The sequence below is a fragment of the Saccopteryx leptura genome, chromosome 4 (genome assembly GCF_036850995.1).
Source record: "Saccopteryx leptura isolate mSacLep1 chromosome 4, mSacLep1_pri_phased_curated, whole genome shotgun sequence".
Taxonomy (NCBI): Eukaryota; Metazoa; Chordata; class Mammalia; order Chiroptera; family Emballonuridae; genus Saccopteryx; species Saccopteryx leptura.
In genome coordinates, this window is record NC_089506.1 from 219,385,938 (window position 1) to 219,407,300 (window position 21,363).

Here is a 21,363-nt window from a genome sequence, read left to right on the forward strand (position 1 = left end):
AAAAAAAAAAAAAAAGAAAAGTTATTTGTTAGGTTGTTTCTGCATCTGGCGTGTGTCGGTCCGTTCCTTGGCAGGACCCACCGAGACTGGGAATGAGACCCCGCTCACGGGAGCCACAACCTCTGTGCCGTCTCAGGGGTCCTCTCGCTCTCAGACGAGCCCCCCTCCCCGGGAGGACATCTGATCTGGTCTTCCCAGCCACCCCTGAGAAGGGGCTCCCCAGGATCTGAGAACGCGGTGGGGCTGGAGGAGGCCCACACAAACAGCCATCGGAATCAAGGATCAGGTTGCATGAAGCTTTATAACAACACGGTTTCCATTTAGCGGGAGAAATGACAGTTGAGTAACAGCTGAGCCGAGTTCACTCCCTCCCCGCCACTCACACGTTTCCAAAGGTGACTAAACAGTTCCTGGTTCGGGAGCGTGGTGAACGGGGGACTTTAGGTTGAATGCTGTGTTTTGATCAAATCAAACTAACGGGAAGGGACACATTGGTCAGCAGCCCTTGAAGGGGGTGCCCCAGACAGCCCTTGCTCCCCCCCACCTCCATAAACTGGATGTGACAAGTGGGTCAGCCTGTTGTCACTGCCCGCTCTGTGCCGTCTCTGAGCAGAGCGAACGGAGCAGCAGAGGACCAGGAGGGGAGACAGTGGGGCAGATGGACTGTGGTCACCAGTCCCCTGTCCACTGTGTGGCGAAGGGTTATTCATAATAAAAGACATGCCAACCTCTGACCCTTGCCCCTCTGAGGACCCTAAGGGACTGAGCCCACCCAGAAAGGATGTCTCAGAACCATGGTGCTCGGGGACAGGGCCTCCGCCCAAGAGGACTGGTTTCTTTTTCCACCCCCAGAGGTGACATTCATCTTTACCAAGCCCAGGGCTCTCTGAGCTCAGCTGCCCTCACTCTGCTCTGAGAGCAGCCCCTGGAGGCCTGAATCTAACCCGAGGGCCCTACCCAAGCTTCTCCAGCACCCGGGACACTCATGAAGAGAGAGACCCCACCCCTCCTTGGAGGGAGGGCTCTTCAACGGAAGGTTTCCAGGGGGTGTCAGCTTTTTTTTTTTTTTTTTTTGGTGAGGAATGTGCATGCTCCTCCCGTGATCAGGTGTGGAGGGAGGAAGTCACTGGGTTTGGGATGAGACCTTTCAGGAAGGCGAGAGACACTCTGGAGTGAGGGCCCTGCCCCTAGGCGTCCTGGAGGGCTCGGCCCACGGTGAGCGCTCCGGAGAGAGGAGCCGGAGCAGAGGCGTGTACAGCAGGGGCCTGGGCCGAGTCAGGGCTGGACTGGGGCTTCCCAGAGCAAAGCGACAGACCCCCACGAGGGGACCGTCCTTTCTTTTCGTTTCCCTTACACGACAGCCATCCCCACATCCTGTCTTCAGACTCCATGTGTGGAAGACAAGGAGGAGCAGCGGATCCCCGCGCCCGTCCAATGGGTCAAGCCGAGGCCGCCGCCCAGGCAGCCGGCTGGTGCTCCGTCTGTCCGTCCGTAGGGAAGCAGTCCCGACCAACCGGACGGAGGAGGCGGGCCGGCGCCCCTCCCCCCTCCCCGCGAGGCTGGGGCTGCAGACGGGGCGTCAGGACTCCGGGGACGGCGGGGTCTCCTCGGCTCCGCCCTAGCTTTCCCCCGCGTCCCCAGCCTTACTTGTCACCCTCCTCCTGCTCCCAGCGGAAGTCCTGCCCCGTCATCTGGTAGAACATCAGGTTGAAGGGCTTATAGAACTTCCGCAGTCTGTGGATCACGTCGGGGTCGATGCGCGGATGAGTCCGGCCCTTGCTCTTGCCTAAGCACCGGGGGGCGCCGCTGTCCTCCGGCTTCTTGAGGCAGGGGAACCCCTTGGTCTGGTTGAAGTAGAAGTGCTTCTCGGTCACCACCCGCGTGAGGCCGAGGAAGTCCTGCACTTTGGCCAGCTCGCCGGCGGGGTCCACGATGAGCCGCTCGCCGCTGACGAAGAGGATCTGCGAGAGCGGGAAGTAGCGCAGCCAGCTCTCCAGGTGCAGCGCGTAGATCCCGATGCGGATGGCGCTCCAGGAGGCGTCGATCAGCCCCAGGGTCCGGTTCTTGAAGGCCAGCACCTCGAAGGTGGGGATCTCAGGCTTCTTGGACAGGGTCTGAGTGTAGTCGGAGATGGCCCTGGTCACGGGGTTTCTCACCACCACAATCAGTTTGATGTCCTTGGCCATGGAGTGGATGCGCCTGGGGGCCTCATTGGTCACAAAGTAACTGGGCGTCTTCTCCATGGTGATCTGCCCGTCCACAGTCTTAGGCATCACGTTTCTGGAGCAGGGCGAGAAAGGAGGGAGAGTGGTTAGTGGTTATTCTTTTTTATTTTTATTTTTTTAAGAGAGAAGCAGGCAGGCAGAGAGACAGACTCCCGCATGAGCCCGACGGGAATCCACCCAGCAAGCCCACTAGAGGATGATGCTCTGCCCCTCTGGGGCCGTTGCTCTGTTGCTCAGCTATTTTAGCTCCTGAGGTGGAGGCCACAGAGCCATCCTCAGCGCCTGGGACAACTCTCTTCAATTAAGCCATGGCTGCAGGAGGGGAAGAGAAAGAGAGAGAGAGAAAGAGAGAGACGGGGAGGGGTGGAGAAGCAGATGAGCACTTCTTCCATGTGCCCTGACCAGGAATCGAACCCGGGACTTCCACACGCCAGGTGATGCTCTACCACTGAGCCAGCTGGCCAGGGCGAGAGTGGTTATTCTTATACAGAAATATTTTAACTTGTTGCATGACACAGGTGACATAAACAGCGTCTTGGGGAGCCACCAAATAAAATACATTGACAAACACTTGGAAGTTCTTTTTAACCAAAATGTCCCACTTGAGTTCTGATTATAGAATGATCAGAAACGGCAGCATACGGCTTATGGGTTCATGGCAGGGAGTCTTTTTACACCTGGGTTGAAACTGCCGGTCTATCTCTTACCAGTTATGTTAAAGCCAAGTATAATATTAATTTCTCTGTGAATTAGTTTTATAATCTCGGAAATGGAGATCATAATAACAGCAGCACCTCCTTCAGAGAGCAGCGTGAGGATTAAGGGAGATAATGCTTGTAGAGCATTTAGCCCAGATTCTGGCACGTGGTGGAGCTTAAATAAATCAAAGTTATTTTTATTGTTGGAGTGGCTTTCTGAAAAAAATGGTTGAGCACAACAAAATCGCAAAGATTACCGAGTCCAAGGGTTGGCCCGCTCCTACCCGCCTTCTGTTTGTGTAATGCTCGCAGCAAAGAATGATTTTAAATCTTTAAATGGTTGGAATAAAAAAAAAAAACCAGCATCATAATAATAACATTTTGTGATGCATAAATATTCTACGACCTTGCGATTTCAGCGCTCGTAAATAGTTCCTCGGGAACGGAGCCCCGGGCTGTCGACCGCGGCTCCTGCACACGGCGGGGTGGAGCAGCGGCCACAGGACACAAGACACTGGACACAGGACACAGGACACTGGACACACAGAGCCAAACACGGCTCCTCTCAGGCCCTCTGACAAAACAGACCGCTGTCCCCGGGCCCAGCCCGAGGGCCGCGCTGTGACAGGCGGGGCTGAAGCTCAGAGACAGGGATGAGAGACAGGCTCTGTGACCTCAGCCATGGAGACCTGTCCCCCGATCTTATGATCCTCGTGCGTAAAAGCCTCAAGCTCACCTCAAGTTCAGGTGTGAGCCGAGGGCCGACAGCGTGAAAACCATTGGCAATAGGTTGGTTCCACAAAACAGGGATGGGGGTGGGGGTGGAGGAGGTCCTCCTTTCTGTGACCCGGGACTGCCCATAAGCCAGTCAGGGGCGGACCCCACCCCGGGGCCCATGCCTCCCCCAGAGGGCTTCTTCCAACCCTCCCCTCCCTCCGTGTTCACCTGCAGCGTGGCCTCGTCTAGTCTGGGAGCTTCCGCACATTAAAGGACTTGGATGTGATGGGTCCCCCCCTCCCAACATGGCAGGTCTTCCTGGGACAAAGTGAGGCCTGGGATCCTGTCGTACCGTCAGTTTGCTGTAGGCATGGCCACGGACCTGCTGAGCACCTGTCGGCACAGCGGGCCACCTGCCACCACGGGCCCCATTAGAGTCTATCCGCTCGTCAGCCTCACCCCAAAGTGGTACATTCAGGATGACACGAGACCTCTGTTACCACGACATGCTTTTAAATGTCTCGGCTAATAAAACCCTCATGCCGGCCAAGCTCCCCGAGCTTCCCCGACCGGTAATTAAATTTATTTACTGTCGCACGGGCAGAGAAAGAATGACTTCTCTTTTATCTCTCATTCACAGGCTCTGTCAATAATTAATTGCTCCTGGGTGCTGGGCTTCCTCAGCAAGCCCCTGCTGACAAGGCCAGGGGGATTGGCGGGGCAGCAAGACTCCCAAGGGGCGGGTGTCGTCAGCGCGTCAGGGCTGGGCAGCACGGGGTTCCCCAGATCAAAGCAGCAGCCTCCTTGGCCGTCCTCACGGTGCTCCTCTGGGAATCACACACTCTTCAAAGCCCTTCGAGTGTCTTCATGTTTCTGTGCCCGTCCGGCCGGCACTCGACTCCACTGTCTCATTGGCAGGGACAGGGCGAAGGCACGCAGCCGTTAGAAGCCACGGATGCACGAGGCAGGAGTTCCGACTTCTCCCCTCACCTCGGTGAAGTGACTGACCCCCGTTTGCAGCCTCAGCCTTCTCGGTCTTAAAAAAATAAAACAGGGTTGATAAGAGTCCCTCCCGCGTAGAATTGTAACGAAGATGAAATGGGAGAAGGTCGGGAGATCAATTCGGAGAGTGCCTTGTGGTGCCGGAATTTTAACAATGTAAGCCAAGTACAGAAGTACAAGGTCGTGGGCACAGCCATTCTTAGAGAAGAACAAGGGAAAAAACAACATGTTTCCATGTGGCCAAATGGAGAAGTTGAACAGCATGAGAACTCAGGAACGGATCTAGAATAAAATCCGAGTGCTGACGGAAGCCAGCGTCACCAACGGCACCGCATCTGGCAGCCGATGACCAGCCAGGGAGCTCCTCGCCCCTCGGCACCAGTTTAAGGAACCCACTGACTTCCTCTTCTTATTTCAATCGGAGAGATAATCGTCTCCTCTCACGAAACTCACGTCCTGGTGCGAAACTACCCAATAAATGCTGATTCAGGAAAAGCCTGAAGGTAGGTACTTTGATGTGGCCCCGCCCCTTCCGGAGCTCTGTCCCTCGGGGTGACATTTTTGCATTTTTCCTGCAGGCAGTGAGCAGCTTCCAGATTCTTCCTCTCACGGGTCCCTGCCGTTCCCCTCGAGACCTCACCGTCCGTGTTTACATCAAGCCCGTTCAGATTCGCCTCCTTCACTTCCCTAAGGGCTGCAGCCGGTCGGGATCTCCGTGGGTCTCCGGTCCTTGATACCTGAAGCACCGGAGACGAAACGGCCCGCAGCCCGGGAGCTCATGCGTGCGTGCGTGCGTGGCGAGGAGGGCGTGTGCGCCTTGCTCGGTGCTCAGCGCAGAAGGGAACCAGGGGAGGAACCAGGGAGGAGCAGGGCGGCCCAACTGGCTTTGGTCACCGTGTCACAGATGAGTGGGACCACGTGATTTACCAACGTTCCTGCATGTGGGGCGAGTATAAGGCAGTCTCACTGAGCCGAGATACCACTGGGTGGCTTGAGTTTTAAGCAGGGGTTTGGGGCCAGGACGAAGATGCCCAGAGGCAGCTGGAAGTCCATGAGGGAGCAGTTAGTTCTCCCGCCTGAAGCAGTTGTGATTCAGTTATAACCCTTCATTCACCCACTCCCTACGTGCTCACTTCCACAGTGGGCAGTGCACCAGTGAACACACAGACACGGTCCCTCCCTCCACAGAGCTACCCTTCTAAGTACCCCCTCTGATCAAGGGAGAGCTCTTCACAGAACCCCATGCATAACTGTTTGAATCAACAGAGCAGGGATCGTGACGATTCCAGCTCCACAGAGAAGGAAACAGTCTCCGAACCTGGGTGGTTCTCCAAGTCTCCCAGAGGGAGCATGTCTCCGGTTTCTCAGCCCGCTGGCCAAGCAGAAGAAACCCAGTACCAGTGTCAGGGACTAACGCCATTTCCGGGCCAACAGCCGGCGCTCAATAAAGACCTGCTGAATGAATTCTCACCTGGGCTCTCCATCCCACCTGACAACTATTTCTATACCTCTCTCCGTCTTCCTTTTCCGGAAAGACTAGCGGAGGCGGCTCTCCCCAGGGCAAGACCAGCATCCCCCCAACGAGGCTTGGCTGTACTTTCCAGCTGCCTTCCCGGGCACGCCCACCCACCCCCGTTCTCCTCTCCCCCGGCCCTAAGTACATAAGCCCTTGTTGACGAGTTCGGATGTCTGAACATGTCCGTGCTCTTGCATCTCAGGGCGCCTGAGACACCGAAAGAGGCCAGTCATGGCAGAAGGCAGTGAGCGAAGGTAAGAAAGTTAGAAAACAAGTCCATGTTACAGGCCGTGGGGAAGGTGCTGGGTCTATTCTCCACGTAATGAGACGCCACCGAAGAATACGTACGGACCAGGAGAATATGACCTGATTTACATGTTAGGAGATGTTTTCCTAGCTGGCCCTGGCCGGTTGTCTCAGCAGTAGAGCATCGGCCCAGCATGTGGAAGTCCTGGGTTCGATTTCCGGCCAGGGCACACAGGAGAAGCGCCCATCTGCTTCTCCACCCCTCCCCCTCTCCTTTCTCTCTGTCTCTCTCTTCCCTTCCCGCAGCCAAGGCTCCATTGGAGCAAAATTGGCCTGGGCACTGAGGATGGCTCCATGGCCTCCGCCTCAGGCGCTAGAATGGCTCTGGTTGCAATGGAGCATCGCCCCCTGGTGGGCATGCTGGGTGGATCCTGGTTGGGCGCATGCGGGAGTCTGTCTCTCTGCCTCCCCGCTTCTTACTTCAGAAAAATGCAAAGAGAGAGAGAGAGAGAGAGAGAGAGAGAGAGAGATTTTCTAGCTGCATGGCTGAAAACAGACCAGAGTGTGGCAAGAGCAGGCGAAGACGACCTGTGAGGTGGACGCCTCGCCACAGCAGGTCGGCAATGGGGGTGGCGTGGATGCCAGTGCAGAGTGTGACGCAGAAGTGTTTAGAGTCAGATGCATTTTAAAAATGGGAACAACAGCCCTGGCTGGTTGGCTCAGTGGTAGAGCGTTGGCCTGGCATGCAGGAGTCCTGGGTTTGATTCCTGGCCAGGGCACACAGGAGAAGCGCCCATCTGCTTCTCCACCCCTCCTCCCTCCTTCCTTTCTGTCTCTCTCTTCCCCTCCCGCAGCCAAGGCTCCATTGGAGCAAAGATGGCCCGGGCACTGAGGATGGCTCCTTGGCCTCCGCCTCAGGCACTAGAATGGCTCTGGTCGCAACAGAGCGATGCCCCAGATGGGCAGAGCATAGCCCCCTGGTGGGCGTGCTGGGTGGATCCCGGTTGGGCGCATGTGGGAGTCTGTCTGACTGCCTCCCCGTTTCCAACTTCAGAAAAATGCAAAAAAATAAAAATGGGAACAACAGCCTTTCTTGATGGATGTGATCATCTGCAAGAGAGGCAGAGAGAGAGAGAGGCCTCGCAGAGACTCTGAGATGGTTGGCCTGAGTCAGTGGTCAAAGAGAAGCCCAGTTGCTGGACTGGAGACCACTGGGAAAGAAGCAGGTTTCGGGGGGTCGGCACCAAGGGGGACTCTGGACTTCCGGTAGGAGGTATCTGCTCCACCCACGCGGAGGGCTCGAGTATCTGCTCCACCCACGCCGAGGGCTCGAGTATCTGCTCCACCCACGCCGAGGGCTCGAGTATCTGCTCCACCCACGCGGAGGGCTCGAGTATCTGCTCCACCCACGCGGAGGGCTGGAGTATCTGCTCCACCCACGCCGAGGGCTCGAGTATCTGCTCCACCCACGCGGAGGGCTCGAGTAACCATCTCAACACAGGAGCCCGAGGTCCCCATGCTGGAGGTGGGCATTCATGCCCGGTGTTCACAGTCCACCTGCCCGAGGAGACGGGACCTGGCCTTTGCCCATCTGGGGAGTTCTCTTGAATGAAAAAGGTAATTTAGGTCCTCTGTGTGTGCAAAAAAAAAAAAAAAAAAAAATTGTTTTTAATTCCATTGCAAAGATTTTCATGAAGTCCTTTCAGTTCCCAAAGTCCTTGATAACTAGCTGTATTCCAGAGCTTAGGACACTGTCACACTATGCCTTGTCCCTACACCTGTCACGGGCGGTCTCAGTCCCTGGGAGCCGCAGGCCATGCGTCACCCGCCTTCGTGTCCCCAGAGCCTAGCACAGAACCTCACGGAGCAGCTGCCCCTCACCACGTGTGCTGGCTGGGTGACCACAGGGTGATCCCCACATGAGAACACGGCCCCTGGGGGTCAGGGGGGTGGGGCAGTTTGGAGAGCACGGCTCCTCTGCGTAGCTGATCCACGGACGGGCGCCCAGGGCTCCTGAGCCCCACGCCGTGCCCGTCTCAGAGACCACGCGCTTCAGTGCGGAGCATATGGCGAGAAAACACTGCAGCTGGGCTTGGCACAGCTCGTTAACAGTATCCGGGGCGCTCCGAGCAGCCGTGACATCAGCGCCAACACGGTCCTGAAGCAAAAATCACTGCGCGAGCTCGCACGGCTGCTGTCGCAGCCCCAATGTTTGTGAGACGCTGTCCAAGCCGCTCCACTCCCACCCGCTCCGCCGGCAGTGGGCTTCACTGACTCCCAGCCCCCTCCAGAGAGAGCGGTCAGCGTCCAGGGCCTCACAGGAAGCCATGCTAACAACGGTTATCGTGCCGGAATTGTCCTGCCCCGTTCACTGAGCGCTCACTCTGTGGTTGGGATTCCTTTTCTTTTCTTCTTCTTTTTTCTATTAAGTGAGAGGCAGGGAGGCAGAGAGACAGACTCCCACATGTGCCCCATCTGGGATTCACCCAGCAACCCCCCTACTGGGCGATGCTCTGCCCATCTGGGGCCACTGTTCCACTGCTCCACAAATGAGCTATTTTAGTGCCTGAGGTGAGGCCATGGAGCCATCCTCAACGCCAGGGGCCAACTTGCTCAAACCAATCAAGCCATGGCTGCAGGAGGAGAAGATAGAAAGAGAAGGGGTAGGGGAGGGGTGGAGAAGCAGATGGGTGCTTCTCCTGTGTGCCCTGGCCGGAAACTGAACCCAGGACATCCACACCCTGGGCCGAAGCTGTACCCCTGAGCCAACTGGCCAGGGGGCCTTAAACAACTCTCTTAAGAAGGCACTACTGCTATCCCCACTTTGAAGATCAGGAAACTGAGTCCCTCTGAAATTAATTAGTTTGTCCAAAGTCACAAGAAGTGGAGTTGAGACTGAGTGCCCGGCCGGTACCGCACCACAGCCCAGACTCTGGTGTTGCCTGACAATGCTTCACTGAACTACGGAGGCTCAGCAAGGTCACACCACAAGCCCAAGGTCACTCTGCAGGAGGCACACAGCTGCCTCTTAAAACAAGACGTACTGTGTGTGTTGTCAAGGTGGGCCGTCGCTGACTCCCCGCCGGGAGTTACGGAAACCCACAGCGGAATCCCCAGAAATCCCGCCCCCCCGTCAGGCTGCACCGTTTCATTTGCGATATCTCTCTCCAGGGCCCCCTCAGTGGAGGCGAACGGATACCATCATGAATGCCCAGGGAGAGAGCAATCTCCCGAGTTAGACGTGAAGTGCCCATTCTCTCCGGAAGGGTCAGCGGCCGAGCTGCCTCCGCACTGCCTGCCTCAGAGGCGCGTGGGCACCTAATGCGCCATCCGGTAGAACAAATGGTGCATAAATTAGAAGTCTGTCCTGAGCTCTCCTGATGAGCTGTAACCCAGGAGAACGGTTCCTGGCTCAAGGGCGTGGGACCTCGGGGGCCTCATCTCTGAACCATTTTTGCTTTGAGCAACTCATTTGCATCACCTGTCAAATGAGGGTAACATTTCTTCATCCCCAAGAAAAGATACCGGGTGTCCTCGCATGCAGCACACGTCCCCTCTCACGGTGTGGCCCGCACCGGGGGCAAACAGTCCTATATGTTGAGCATGTGAAGGAGAGAGCTCTGTTCAAATTCTGAATCTAGACGTTGACTCCTGGTTTGCCTGTGACGTGCGTCCCTATGAAACTGAAGATTCTGGATGTCCATACAGACAGCTCCCAGAGCACCAAGCGGCTCGTCTGGGCAACCTTCCGGCGAATCCCTAGACGTCTCCGTCCTGTCATCCTGAGGTGCCCAAACATTTGGGAAGCCTTGTTTGCTGGGCAGGTCTTGGCTGCCATGTGGGGCCCATGACTCCGACTGCACAGTCATAGACATTGTGTGTTTTGTTTTGTTTTGTTTATTTCTCACTGTCATCCAACTTCTCCCTGTGTGGTCACCCCCTTCCTGAGCATCAAGAGACCCCCCTACGACAGACATTCGCCTGTTCATGGGGTTTAATCTAGAAAACACATATGGACAGAAAGCCACTATAAATTCCACAATCCCATCACATGTGTTTGTGGTTGAGTCATCGGTAGTGAAACCATGTTTCTGAAAGGTCACGAGACGCCTGCGTGCGTGTGTGCGTGTGTGTGTGTGTGTGCGTATGTGTGTGTGTGTGTGTTTATGAGTTTGTACTGATTCCAATGTTTGTCCAATGTTTGCAATGAGCCTCCAGCCCACCGGCTGGGAAGCGGGGTTCCCAGAATCTAAGCCGTCGCCCGCCCTGCAGCTCAGCTCCCCTCTGTGCCCCCTCGCCGCCACCCCGTTTCCCTCCTGGGCCGCGGCCCCCAGAGGCTCTGAGACAAGCCACCGACTGACTTAGGATGAATGAAATGACGGCTGCCCCTCCCCCGGCCCCTGACCGGAAAGCCACCGCGCATGCCTCTCCGAGCTGGACTCGCACACGCGCGGAGACCGCCCCCGGCAGACCCTAACACGGCAACGTCCAGAGCCGGTTTTGTCGTGTGTTCTCTCCGTGGGCTCAGCGTTTCCCAGGGCAGGTGCCACCCGTAAGTGACGATTACAGAGACATCAGCACAGGCTTCTACCCTGTGCTCCCGGCTCCTCTCGGAAAGGCCACGCACGAGGTCTCCGCGCCCCGCCACGCCTCCTTCCCAGTGTGCGCGGGCCTCGCTGTCTCGGGGGAGCTGCCAGCCCCCCTCCTGCGCACCGGCGGCCTGCTGCTGACCCACGCCTCCCTCGCTCCGGCTGAGCTGTCCCCTGTCACCCTTCTGCGTGTCCAAGCCGCCTGCCCCTGCCTGTGGGGGGCCGCCCCAGCCCTCAGCCTCGGGCGCAGATGCCGCCGCTCACACGGGTGACTGCCGCTGTGCCAGCTCTGCAGCCGAGTCTTGCCTTTGCTGGGCACCCCGGTGCTTTGTTCCACCCGCGTCTCAAGCCCTCAAGACGGCAGCGCACGTCCCCCCCGGGGCGGGCAGGCAGGGGCCGGCACCTGTGTTTGCCTGGAGCCCTCCGTGGCCACAGCTCCTGAGCCTGGGCTCTGCCCATGTGGCCGAATCTCTCTCAAGCTGCTGCCTGCGTGACACGTGTGCCGTCTGCCCCTGGGACCGGGCTGTGCCTTCCTCACCGTAAAAGACTTTGGGAAACCTCTTTAACCAGCTTGAACCTCAGTTTCCTCGCTGCGTACAGCAGAGAATCACAAGCAAGATCAGCTCAGGGCATGTTTTGTAAAGATTGAGGGGCCGGGGGTCCTCATGGACCTGCTCTAGACCCCCCCACATTCACGTTAGCCCCTAACCCCCAGTGTGACAGCGCTGGGAGGGGACTCAGTCCCCGTTACCATGGTGACGCTCATACATAGGATCAGTGCCCTTATAGAAGAGACCCCAGAAAGCTCCCTCCCCCCTCGGCGTGTCAGCACAGGGGAGAAGATGAAAGTACCACCCTCTATGGACCGGGAAGTCCTCACTGACATCGACTCGGCCAGTGCCTCGATCTGGGACTTCCAGCTGCCAGAACTGTAAGAAATCAATGTTTGATGTTTAAGCCACCCGGTCAGCGGCCCAAAGGGACAGAGACCGCGGAGGCTGGGAGGAGTGACCTGCTCGGTACGAGTGCTAGGATCGCCGCTGTCGTATCCAGAGCCTGTCTGCGCCCCGTGCTTTCTCGGAGAGCGCCACCGTGGGGCCCGTGCTCATGGTGAGGTCTCTGAGTTTTCACCTCGTGTGCATCCCTGAAACAAACCTTGCTTCTGTCAGTAACCTGGACGGGTCTCTCTCTTGTGAGCCCAGGGACCCGGTCCGCTAGAGAGAGCACACCGTCAGAGCTCTTGCGGTTCTACCGGTGAAAGCGTTGCTGGAGTCAGTCCGTGCCTGTCCATGGAAACTTGTGACATCAAGCCAGTCAAGGGGGGAGTATCCATCCACACGGGCGACAGTGGGAACGGTGCTGTGAGGGGCAGGGCGTGGCCACGCTGAGCGACAGTGTGGACGGTGCTGTGAGGGGCAGGGCGTGGCCACGCTGAGTGACAGTGTGGACGGTGCTGTGACAATCAGGGCGTGGCCACGCTGAGTGACAGTGTGGACGGTGCTGTGAGGGGCAGGGCGTGGCCACGCTGAGTGACAGTGTGGACGGTGCTGTGAGGGGCAGGGCGTGGTCACGCTGAGTGACAGTGTGGACGGTGCTGTGAGGGGCAGGGCGTGGCCACGCTGAGTGACAGTGTGGACGGTGCTGTGAGGGGCAGGGCGTGGTCACGCTGAGTGACAGTGTGGACGGTGCTGTGAGGGGCAGGGCGTGGTCATGCTGAGTGACAGTGTGGACGGTGCTGTGAGGGGCAGGGCGTGGCCACGCTGAGTGACAGTGTGGACAGTGCTGTGAGGGGCAGGGCGTGGCCACGCTGAGTGACAGTGTGGACGGTGCTGTGAGGGGCGTGGTCACGCTGAGCGGCAGTGTGGACGGTGCTGTGAGGGGCAGGGCGTGGTCACGCTGAATGGCAGTGTGGACGGTGCTGTGACAATCAGGGCGTGGTCACGCTGAGTGACAGTGTGGACGGTGCTGTGAGGGGCAGGGCGTGGTCATGCTGAGTGACAGTGTGGACGGTGCTGTGAGGGGCAGGGCGTGGTCACGCTGAGTGGCAGTGGGAACGGTGCTGTGACAATCAGGGCGTGGTCACGCTGAGTGACAGTGTGGACGGTGCTGTGAGGGGCAGGGCGTGGTCATGCTGAGTGACAGTGTGGACGGTGCTGTGAGGATCAGGGCGTGGTCACGCTGAGTGACAGTGTGGACGGTGCTGTGAGGGGCAGGGCGTGGCCACGCTGAGTGACAGTGTGGACGGTGCTGTGAGGATCAGGGCGTGGTCACGCTGAGTGACAGTGTGGATGGTGCTGTGAGGGGCAGGGCGTGGCCACGCTGAGTGACAGTGTGGACGGTGCTGTGAGGGGCAGGGAGTGGCCACGCTGAGTGGCAGTGTGGACGGTGCTGTGAGGGGCAGGGCGTGGTCACGCTGAGTGACAGTGTGGACGGTGCTGTGAGGATCAGGGCGTGGTCACGCTGAGTGACAGTGTGGACGGTGCTGTGAGGGGCGTGGTCACGCTGAGTGGCAGTGTGGACGGTGCTGTGACAATCAGGGCGTGGCCACGCTGAGTGACAGTGTGGACGGTGCTGTGAGGGGCAGGGCGTGGCCACGCTGAGTGACAGTGTGGACGGTGCTGTGAGGGGCAGGGCGTGGCCACGCTGAGTGACAGTGTGGACGGTGCTGTGACAATCAGGGCGTGGCCACGCTGAGTGACAGTGTGGACGGTGCTGTGAGGATCAGGGCGTGGTCACGCTGAGTGACAGTGTGGACGGTGCTGTGAGGGGCAGGGCGTGGTCACGCTGAGTGGCAGTGTGGACGGTGCTGTGACAATCAGGGCGTGGCCACGCTGAGTGACAGTGTGGACGGTGCTGTGAGGATCAGGGCGTGGTCACGCTGAGTGACAGTGTGGACGGTGCTGTGAGGGGCAGTGTGGACGGTGCTGTGAGGGGCAGGGCGTGGTCACGCTGAGTGACAGTGTGGACGGTGCTGTGAGGGGCAGGGCGTGGTCACGCTGAGCGGCAGTGGGAACGGTGCTGTGACGATCAGGGCGTGGTCACGCTGAGTGGCAGTGGGAACGGTGCTGTGACGATCAGGGCGTGGCCACGCTGAGCGGCAGTGGGAACGGTGCTGTGACGATCAGGGCGTGGTCACGCTGAGTGGCAGTGTGGACGGTGCTGTGAGGGGCAGGGCGTGGTCACGCTGAGTGGCAGTGTGGACGGTGCTGTGAGGGGCAGTGTGGACGGTGCTGTGAGGGGCAGTGTGGACAGTGCTGTGAGGGGCAGGGCGTGGTCACGCTGAGTGGCAGTGTGGACGGTGCTGTGACGATCAGGGCATGGTCACGCTGCCGTGCACCGGCTCTAGTGTTTGGGGGCGGTGGATTCCGTGTTGAAGGAAACTTGCAGTCTCTGCTGAGGGAAGGCGGCCGGAAGCGCCCGCCTCCCGACACCTGTCCAGAAAGGCAGGACAGCCCCCTCCACAGAACAGCCAGGTGAGAGCCTTCCCTGTTGTCCTTGAGATAGTTCTTTGAAAAAGCTGCATCCCCCAATCAAGGCCTCTAGCTTCCATGGTGTGAACCACAATCATAAATTAATTAGTGCACCCTACCGCGTCTGTATTTAGACCTGGCTCTCACAGCTTGGGGCTCATGAAATACTAAACAGATTTTTAAACCAATCAGTCTGATCATCTAATGGATGAAGAAATGACTGATTGATAGGTGGGCAGGAAGCTCAGTGCACCGAGAGAGATCTACACAAACAGACACACAACACAGTATGAAAACCGATGGTTCCGAGATGATCAGGTATTCGTGCACACCAATCCCCTAGGCAGTTCTGTCATTTTGTCACACACACACACACACACACACACACACACACACACACACACACACCCCTCTGCTCCTCTGGTAACTGGCTCTTTCTTATCATTCAGGTCTTGGCTCAAACATCACCACCCAGAGTGCAGTCTCCTTCCCCAGGCACCATCGGAAATCACTGTCCATCCGTCTTCCGTGCGCAGCAGGGGGCTTATTGTTACCGGGATTCAGGCTGTTCATTCCCTTGTGCACAGTCTGTCTGTCCTTCTCAAGACTGGGAGGGAGGGGACCTGGCGGCTTTGTCACCTGCTGCACCCCTGCACCTCACAGGGCGTAGCACCAAGCTGGCCTCAGTAAGGTACTTGCTGCAGGACAGCAGAACCAGAGGAAAGACGGAAAACAGAGTGCAGTTGGAAGGCGGCCAGTAAATAGGAAGGGAGGAAGAGAACATGCCCGACTGGTTTCTGTAGGATGATGTGGCAGCATGTGCGCATGCGCAGATAATGACGTCACACCGTGTATACAGCGGAGCAGCCCACGGCCATGCCAATCCAGATGTGGACGGTACAGAGGAAAGTTCAGTGTGTTCTGTGGCTCGCTAAATTCAAATCCGTGACCAAAGTGCAACGTGAATATCAGCGCGTTTATAACGAAGCGTCATCACATCTGAATAACATGACTCGGTGGGATAAGCAGTTGAAGGAAACCGGCAGTTTGGTGGAGAAACCCGTTCTGGTAGGCCATCAGTCAGTGACGAGTCTGTAGAGGCTATACGGGATAGCTACCTAAGGAGTCCTAAAAAATCTGTGCATGAGCCCACATTGAACTGCACTGAATAGGTATGAAACTGGGAGGGTTTTCCTTTTATTTGGTGTAGATTTCACATTTCTGTCGTCTTTTGTTGCTTTCCTGTGCCCGGTCAAAAGTGCACCATGACTTTACGGACACACTGAATGTTTGAAATGGCGCCCCCTTTCCACGGTCCGCAGGCTCCATAGGAGATGTCCTCTAAATGCAATCTCAGCTCCTCGGGCCACCCCCCTGGTCGTCCCTCTGGTTTCATCTCCTGTCCCAGAATCCTCCCCTCCTTGCCTTCCCCAGTCCTCTCCCCGAAACGCTCTCTCCCAGAGCTCCACAGAGGTGGAGTCTTCTCATCACTCAGATCTTCCATTAAATGTCCAACAGGGAAGCCACAAGCCACATTTGGAACAATTAAAATTAAATAAAATGAGAGTCAATTCCTCAGTGACAGGAGCCACATTTAAAGTGCTCAGCAGCTACCAAGGACTAATGGTTACTGTGTCAGTGTGCAGATTCTGTGTATTGTGCCAGGACAGACGTTCTACTGGGGAGTGCTGGTCTGGACCACCAGCTACCATTTTCGTGACATCGACATACCACTTAAATGTCAGGTCTCAGAAAAACTTGCCTTGATCATTCTACAAAAAGTGACACCTGTCCCAAGGCACTCTGTCTCATTGTTCTGTTTTCCTTTCTTTTCTTATTTTCTTTCTCTTCTTTTTCTAAGTGAGAGGAGGGGAGAGAGAGAGAGACAGACTCCTGCATGTGCCCCAACTGGGATCCACCTGGCAACCCCCATCTGGGGCCATGCTTGCAACAGAGCTATTTTTAGCACCTGAGGCAGAGGCTCCACAGAGCCATCCTTGGCACCCAGGGCCGATGCGCTTCAACCAACTGAGCCATGGCTGCAGGGGGAGAAGAGAGAGAAAGGGGAGGAGGGGGAGAGGTGGAGAAGCAGACGGTCGCTTCTTCTGTGTGCCCTGACCGGGAATTGAACCCGAGACTTCCACACACCAGGCCAATGCTGAGACACTGAGACAACCAGCCAGGGCCCTGTTTTCCCTTTGACATCGTACTTTTGGCACTGGTCAGGAACTGGAACTCTCTCAGGTAACTGTTGGTTTACATGACTTCTGCTTCCTCTCTACCGAGAGTTAAGCTCCATGAGGGCGGAACCTGGTCTTGGTCCTGAGGTGTTACCTCTGTCTGTAACAGAGCACGGTCCGCAGTTTAAGTGCCTAATGAATGAGCGAGGAGGAAGTGAATGGCCCTCTGGACAGGCACGCGCACATTTCTACACACTCACTTCCTGCCTCCCAGGAAGCCGAGGAGGGCGAGGGAGGGGGAGCAGGGCCTGTGCTGGTGGCAGGTGGGCCTCCGTCTCTACGTCCCGGTGGGGAGAGGGGAGGCGAGGCTGAGTCTGGCCTGCTGAAGACGCCGCGACCTGCCCCCGGCCGGGGCGGCAGGCCACGTGGAGCTAGTCAGGGATGGTGTGACCTCCACCGTGAAGGGCTCGTGTCACGTGGAGTTCCCTCCCCTCCAGCGTCCGGACAAGCAGAGCAGAGGAGGAGGTGGGGCTGCGGCTTGCTCCGAAGGTCAGTGCTACGGTTCAGGCCGGAGGTCCCACTGCCGGTCGGGGATAAACTTAACGATGAAGAAACAGGGCCTGGAGTTCATTGCAGGATGTAGCCTGTTCCCTCTTCAAAGGCAACCACCTCCCCGGAGAAGAAAGAAGGGGAACTTGCCGGTGTGCTTGTGGCCGCTGGGCTCGCCGAGGGCGGCAGCTCCAACAACGTCTCCGTTCGCCAGCGGCGGGCGCTGCAAAGGGACGGGCCCCCTGGAGTCACCGCCTCGGGGACGCAGTTCCGGGGCACATCACAGTCCCTTGGGACCCTCAGCGAGGGGTTCCGATTTGACTGGTCCATGGCGCCACTGACGTTTTCTACAAAGCTCTGCAAGAAATTCAAATGTGCAGCTGGGACTTAGAAACTCATCGCTCAGCCAAACTCCTGAAAAGACCAGAGCACCTCTCGCTTTTCCGTCTCCATGACTTCGGAAGACAGGGCAGGGCTAGAACCGGACTGATGTTATTCCGTCATGAGTAGAAGAAGGCCAGACAGACAGGTGGAAGGTGGAGGGCTGCGGTGGTTCCTTTTATGTGTTCACTCGGCGGGGCATAGGGAGGCCCAGGCAGCTGATAAAGCATCGTTTCTGAGCGTGTCTGTGAGGGGGTTTCCGGGAGGGATGAGCATTGGAATCTGTAGACGGAGAAAAGAAGAGCCCCCTCCCCACTGTGGACGGGCGTCACCCTCTCCATTCGGGGCCCGGACAGGACAGAAACGGGGCAGGTGTCACCCGTAAGTGACGACTACAGAGGCGTCTCCCCTGTGCTCCTGGGTAGGAGGAAGGCTGGGTGTGCTCTCTGCTCGAGGCCGGGAGGAAGGCTGGATGTGCTCTCTGCTCGAGGCCGGGAGGAAGGCTGGATGTGCTCTCTGCTCGAGGCTGGGAGGAAGGCTGACTGTGCTCTCTGCTCGAGGCCGGGAGGAAGGCTGACTGTGCTCTCTGCTCGAGGCCGGGAGGAAGGCTGGATGTGCTCTCTGCTCGAGGCCGGGAGGAAGGCTGACTGTGCTCTCTGCTCGAGGCCGGGAGGAAGGCTGGATGTGCTCTCTGCTCGAGGCCGGGAGGAAGGCTGGATGTGCTCTCTGCTCGAGGCCGGGAGGAAGGCTGACTGTGCTCTCTGCTCGAGGCTGGGACAGAACCTCATCCTGGCTCCGGGTCACTAGCGCTCCTGGTTCTCGGGCCGTCGGGCTCAGCCTGGGATTGACACCGCAGGCGACCCTGGTTTGCATGTGGACTGGAACTGGAGGAGGGACTTGCCACGTGGGATCGCCTGGTTCTCAGCGCCCTGGACGTGGACTGAGGACACCACCATGGCCTCTAGGTTCTCCAGCCTGCAGGTCACAGGAAGCCCTGGTCCTCCCAGTCCCAGAACCCCACGGCTGTCATCAATCAATCATACTCTCTCTCTCACTGGTTTTTATACCTAGGATTTCAATATATAAATGATGATACATGGGATATGGTGATATATAAGATTTACATCTATAGTTAGAATACGTTCCGTTTCTCCAGGGAACCCTGACGAATGCAGACAGATAGGTAGGTGGACAAATGAACAGACGGAAAAGCACTATGATGATGAGTACATCCTGACAACCTGGAGTGTCTCCACGTCTGGACACCCACCTGTGTTTAGATGTTAGCAGTGTGGACTCCTCCCCCCTCCCCCCCATCAATTTCTTTCTTATTTGATTAAGTCTACGTATCACAGACAAGTGTCTAAAACTACCTTAAAGAGAAAAACATTACAGTGGCTGTGTGGCCAACACACTCTAAGATGGCTCCCAATGACCCCTCCCCCCCTCCCTGGCACGAAAGCCCTGGTGTAATCTCCGCTCCAGGAGAGAGGGCAGGGCCTGGGACTCACTTCTAAGCTAACCTCAGGGCAGCAGGGATGAGCTGTTACCTCCATGGCTCGTTACCTACGACGGTAGCCTCCCTCCCGCCAGCGGACGACGGCTCACTCTCTCGCTGACTTGGACGCAGCGAGCCGCAATACGGAAGGGCCCCTTTGTCAAGGGACAGAGTCAAGACTCTGGTCAACAGCCGGCTAAAAGCTAAGGCCTTCGGTCAATAGCCCACAAGGAGCTGGACCCGGCCCACCACCACGCGATTCTGGAAGGCAGGTCCTTCCCCAGGCGAGCTGCAGATGAGACCCCAGCCCTCGCCTGTACCTTGATTGGAACCTTGCGAGGGACCCGGAAGCAGAGGACCTCGGAAGCCGTGAGACCGCACACGAGGGTGATTTCAAGCCCTACGTTCGTTCGTGGTAACATGTTCTGGCATCGACGGGTCATCACACAGTCGCCGTGAACAGATGGTAAGGATAAAAAAGAAAAGGGACGAGAAGCCTGCCCTTGACTCCGAGGCTGATATTTCCTTTTTGATAAGGAAACATTAGCGAAGTGAGCTGTTAAAGACCTCCTCGCATCCAAATGAGCTCTTCTCCTTTGATTTAAATGAGATCTCAAAAAAAGATGGAAAAGAAATTACTTTCTCTTCCTTATCTCTGCCTAATTGCATGGTTCTCGTCTTTGATAAGTCCTGCAGCTAATAACACTGACCCACGAGCCTCCACTGGTTGGGAATCCCATCTCCTGCAGGTTGGGGAATATGTGAGTACGTGGAACCCAAAGATAACAGATGTCCTTGACCTCAATACCTGTCCCACCTACACAGGGTGCCTCCCTGGGAGGTCCCGTCTTTCCTCTGTGTCCGTCCACTGTTTTGGTTCTATCTCCAGGCCTAGGATTTTTCTGCTCATTTTCCTACAAACCGTCCCAGCTCCCCACAGCGGGAGCAGACCCTCGCCCCCTCCATCGAGACTCGACACACGTTGTCAGACTTCTCTGGGGCTGGACTCGGGTTCCGAGCCAGGTCCCAGCCCCCTGGGGAAGGGAGCCCCAGGAAGCCCCCAGTCCCGGGGGGGGGGGCACACACAAAGTCACAGTCCTCACCACACGTCTGGACACACCGCGCGCACACTTCTTCCCACACACCTTCCCACACTCGTCCTGCGATCGGTGCGTCACCTTTCGGGAACTGTTCTCAGGGGCAGCGGTGGTCCCCGGCTGTCCCCCTTTCACGCCCATGCCCTCCACGTTCTCAGCGGCCCTGGCACAGCGCAAGTCCGCCTTCCCCGTGAGGTCTGGAGGGAGCAGGACGCCGCCCCCCACCGCGCACGGACCTTGTCTTCTGCCTGGTCTACCGATTTTATTTGTGTCCCAATCCAGAGCTCAACACACATCCATCCCGCTGCCTTGGGGACCGGCTCCCCTTTCTTTACCAATTTCTGCAAATATGTTCTCAATAAGCCTCAAACTTGTGCACCTGGAGTTGGGAATAGACATGCTGTTCTGATTGCGGGGGGGCAGGGGGAAGCCCCCTGTCCAGACCCCATGGCTGCCTTTAGTGCAGAGAAAAACAAAACACCGCCTGTGCCCTGTGGACAGGTGCGTCACCTCCCAGGGCTCGCCATCACCCGGACACGCCCCCTCCGTCAGGAGGGTCATGGCTTATGGCTCCCGCAGACAAACGGGGTCACGCCCTACGTAGCATTTCGAAGTTTGGGTTTTCTATTCACTAAATACTCCTCCAGATCTCCCCGTATCAGCGCACATGTCACTTTTAAATGAACGCCACATGCGATTTGCGAACCACTCTTCACCGAGTCATTCTCTGTATAGGGGTTCGTTAGTTCTAACCACCTTTTATGATGACGGATAAGGTGGAAGTGAGCAGCACCCTCTCGCCTCCGGCTCTGGAGGCCCTGGTTTAGTTATTTCCCGAACGCAGCCTTAGATACGGCAACTTGTTAGGTCGTGAGAGCTTGTGCGTGTGAAGGTTTTAACAGCCACGGGCAGACTGCCCTTCAGGGAGGTCACGCCAGATTCCGCCCTCACTAAAGACGTGTGAGAGTACCATCCCCTCACCAGCTCTTTAATGGTACAAAAACCTCTTCATTTTTATGAACCCGGTGACCGGCGGCCATCCCTCGGGACTGGCTTGTGTGCCTTGTTTCCCCCCAGGCAGCTGGCCGCCCCCAGCTCTGGCCGAGGCTGGCGGTCGGTCGGTGTCCACCGCTGACCCATCCCCCACCGCCACCCCGTGTGGCACGCACCCGCTGCCTTGTCTGCTCCGCTCAAC

General features: G+C 57.4%; 1 protein-coding gene across 1 annotated transcript in view; it reads right to left on the reverse strand.

Annotated features, from left to right (window-relative positions):
- Positions 1-318: 318 nt before the first annotated feature.
- Positions 319-21,363, reverse strand: part of HS3ST4 (heparan sulfate-glucosamine 3-sulfotransferase 4) — a 399,813-nt gene continuing 378,768 nt past the window's right edge. Inside the window, exon 2 of the mRNA XM_066380074.1 lies at positions 319-2,280. Coding sequence (XP_066236171.1) covers positions 1,644-2,280 — 637 coding nt within the window. The 3' untranslated portion in view covers positions 319-1,643. The remainder of the gene's footprint in view (positions 2,281-21,363) is intronic.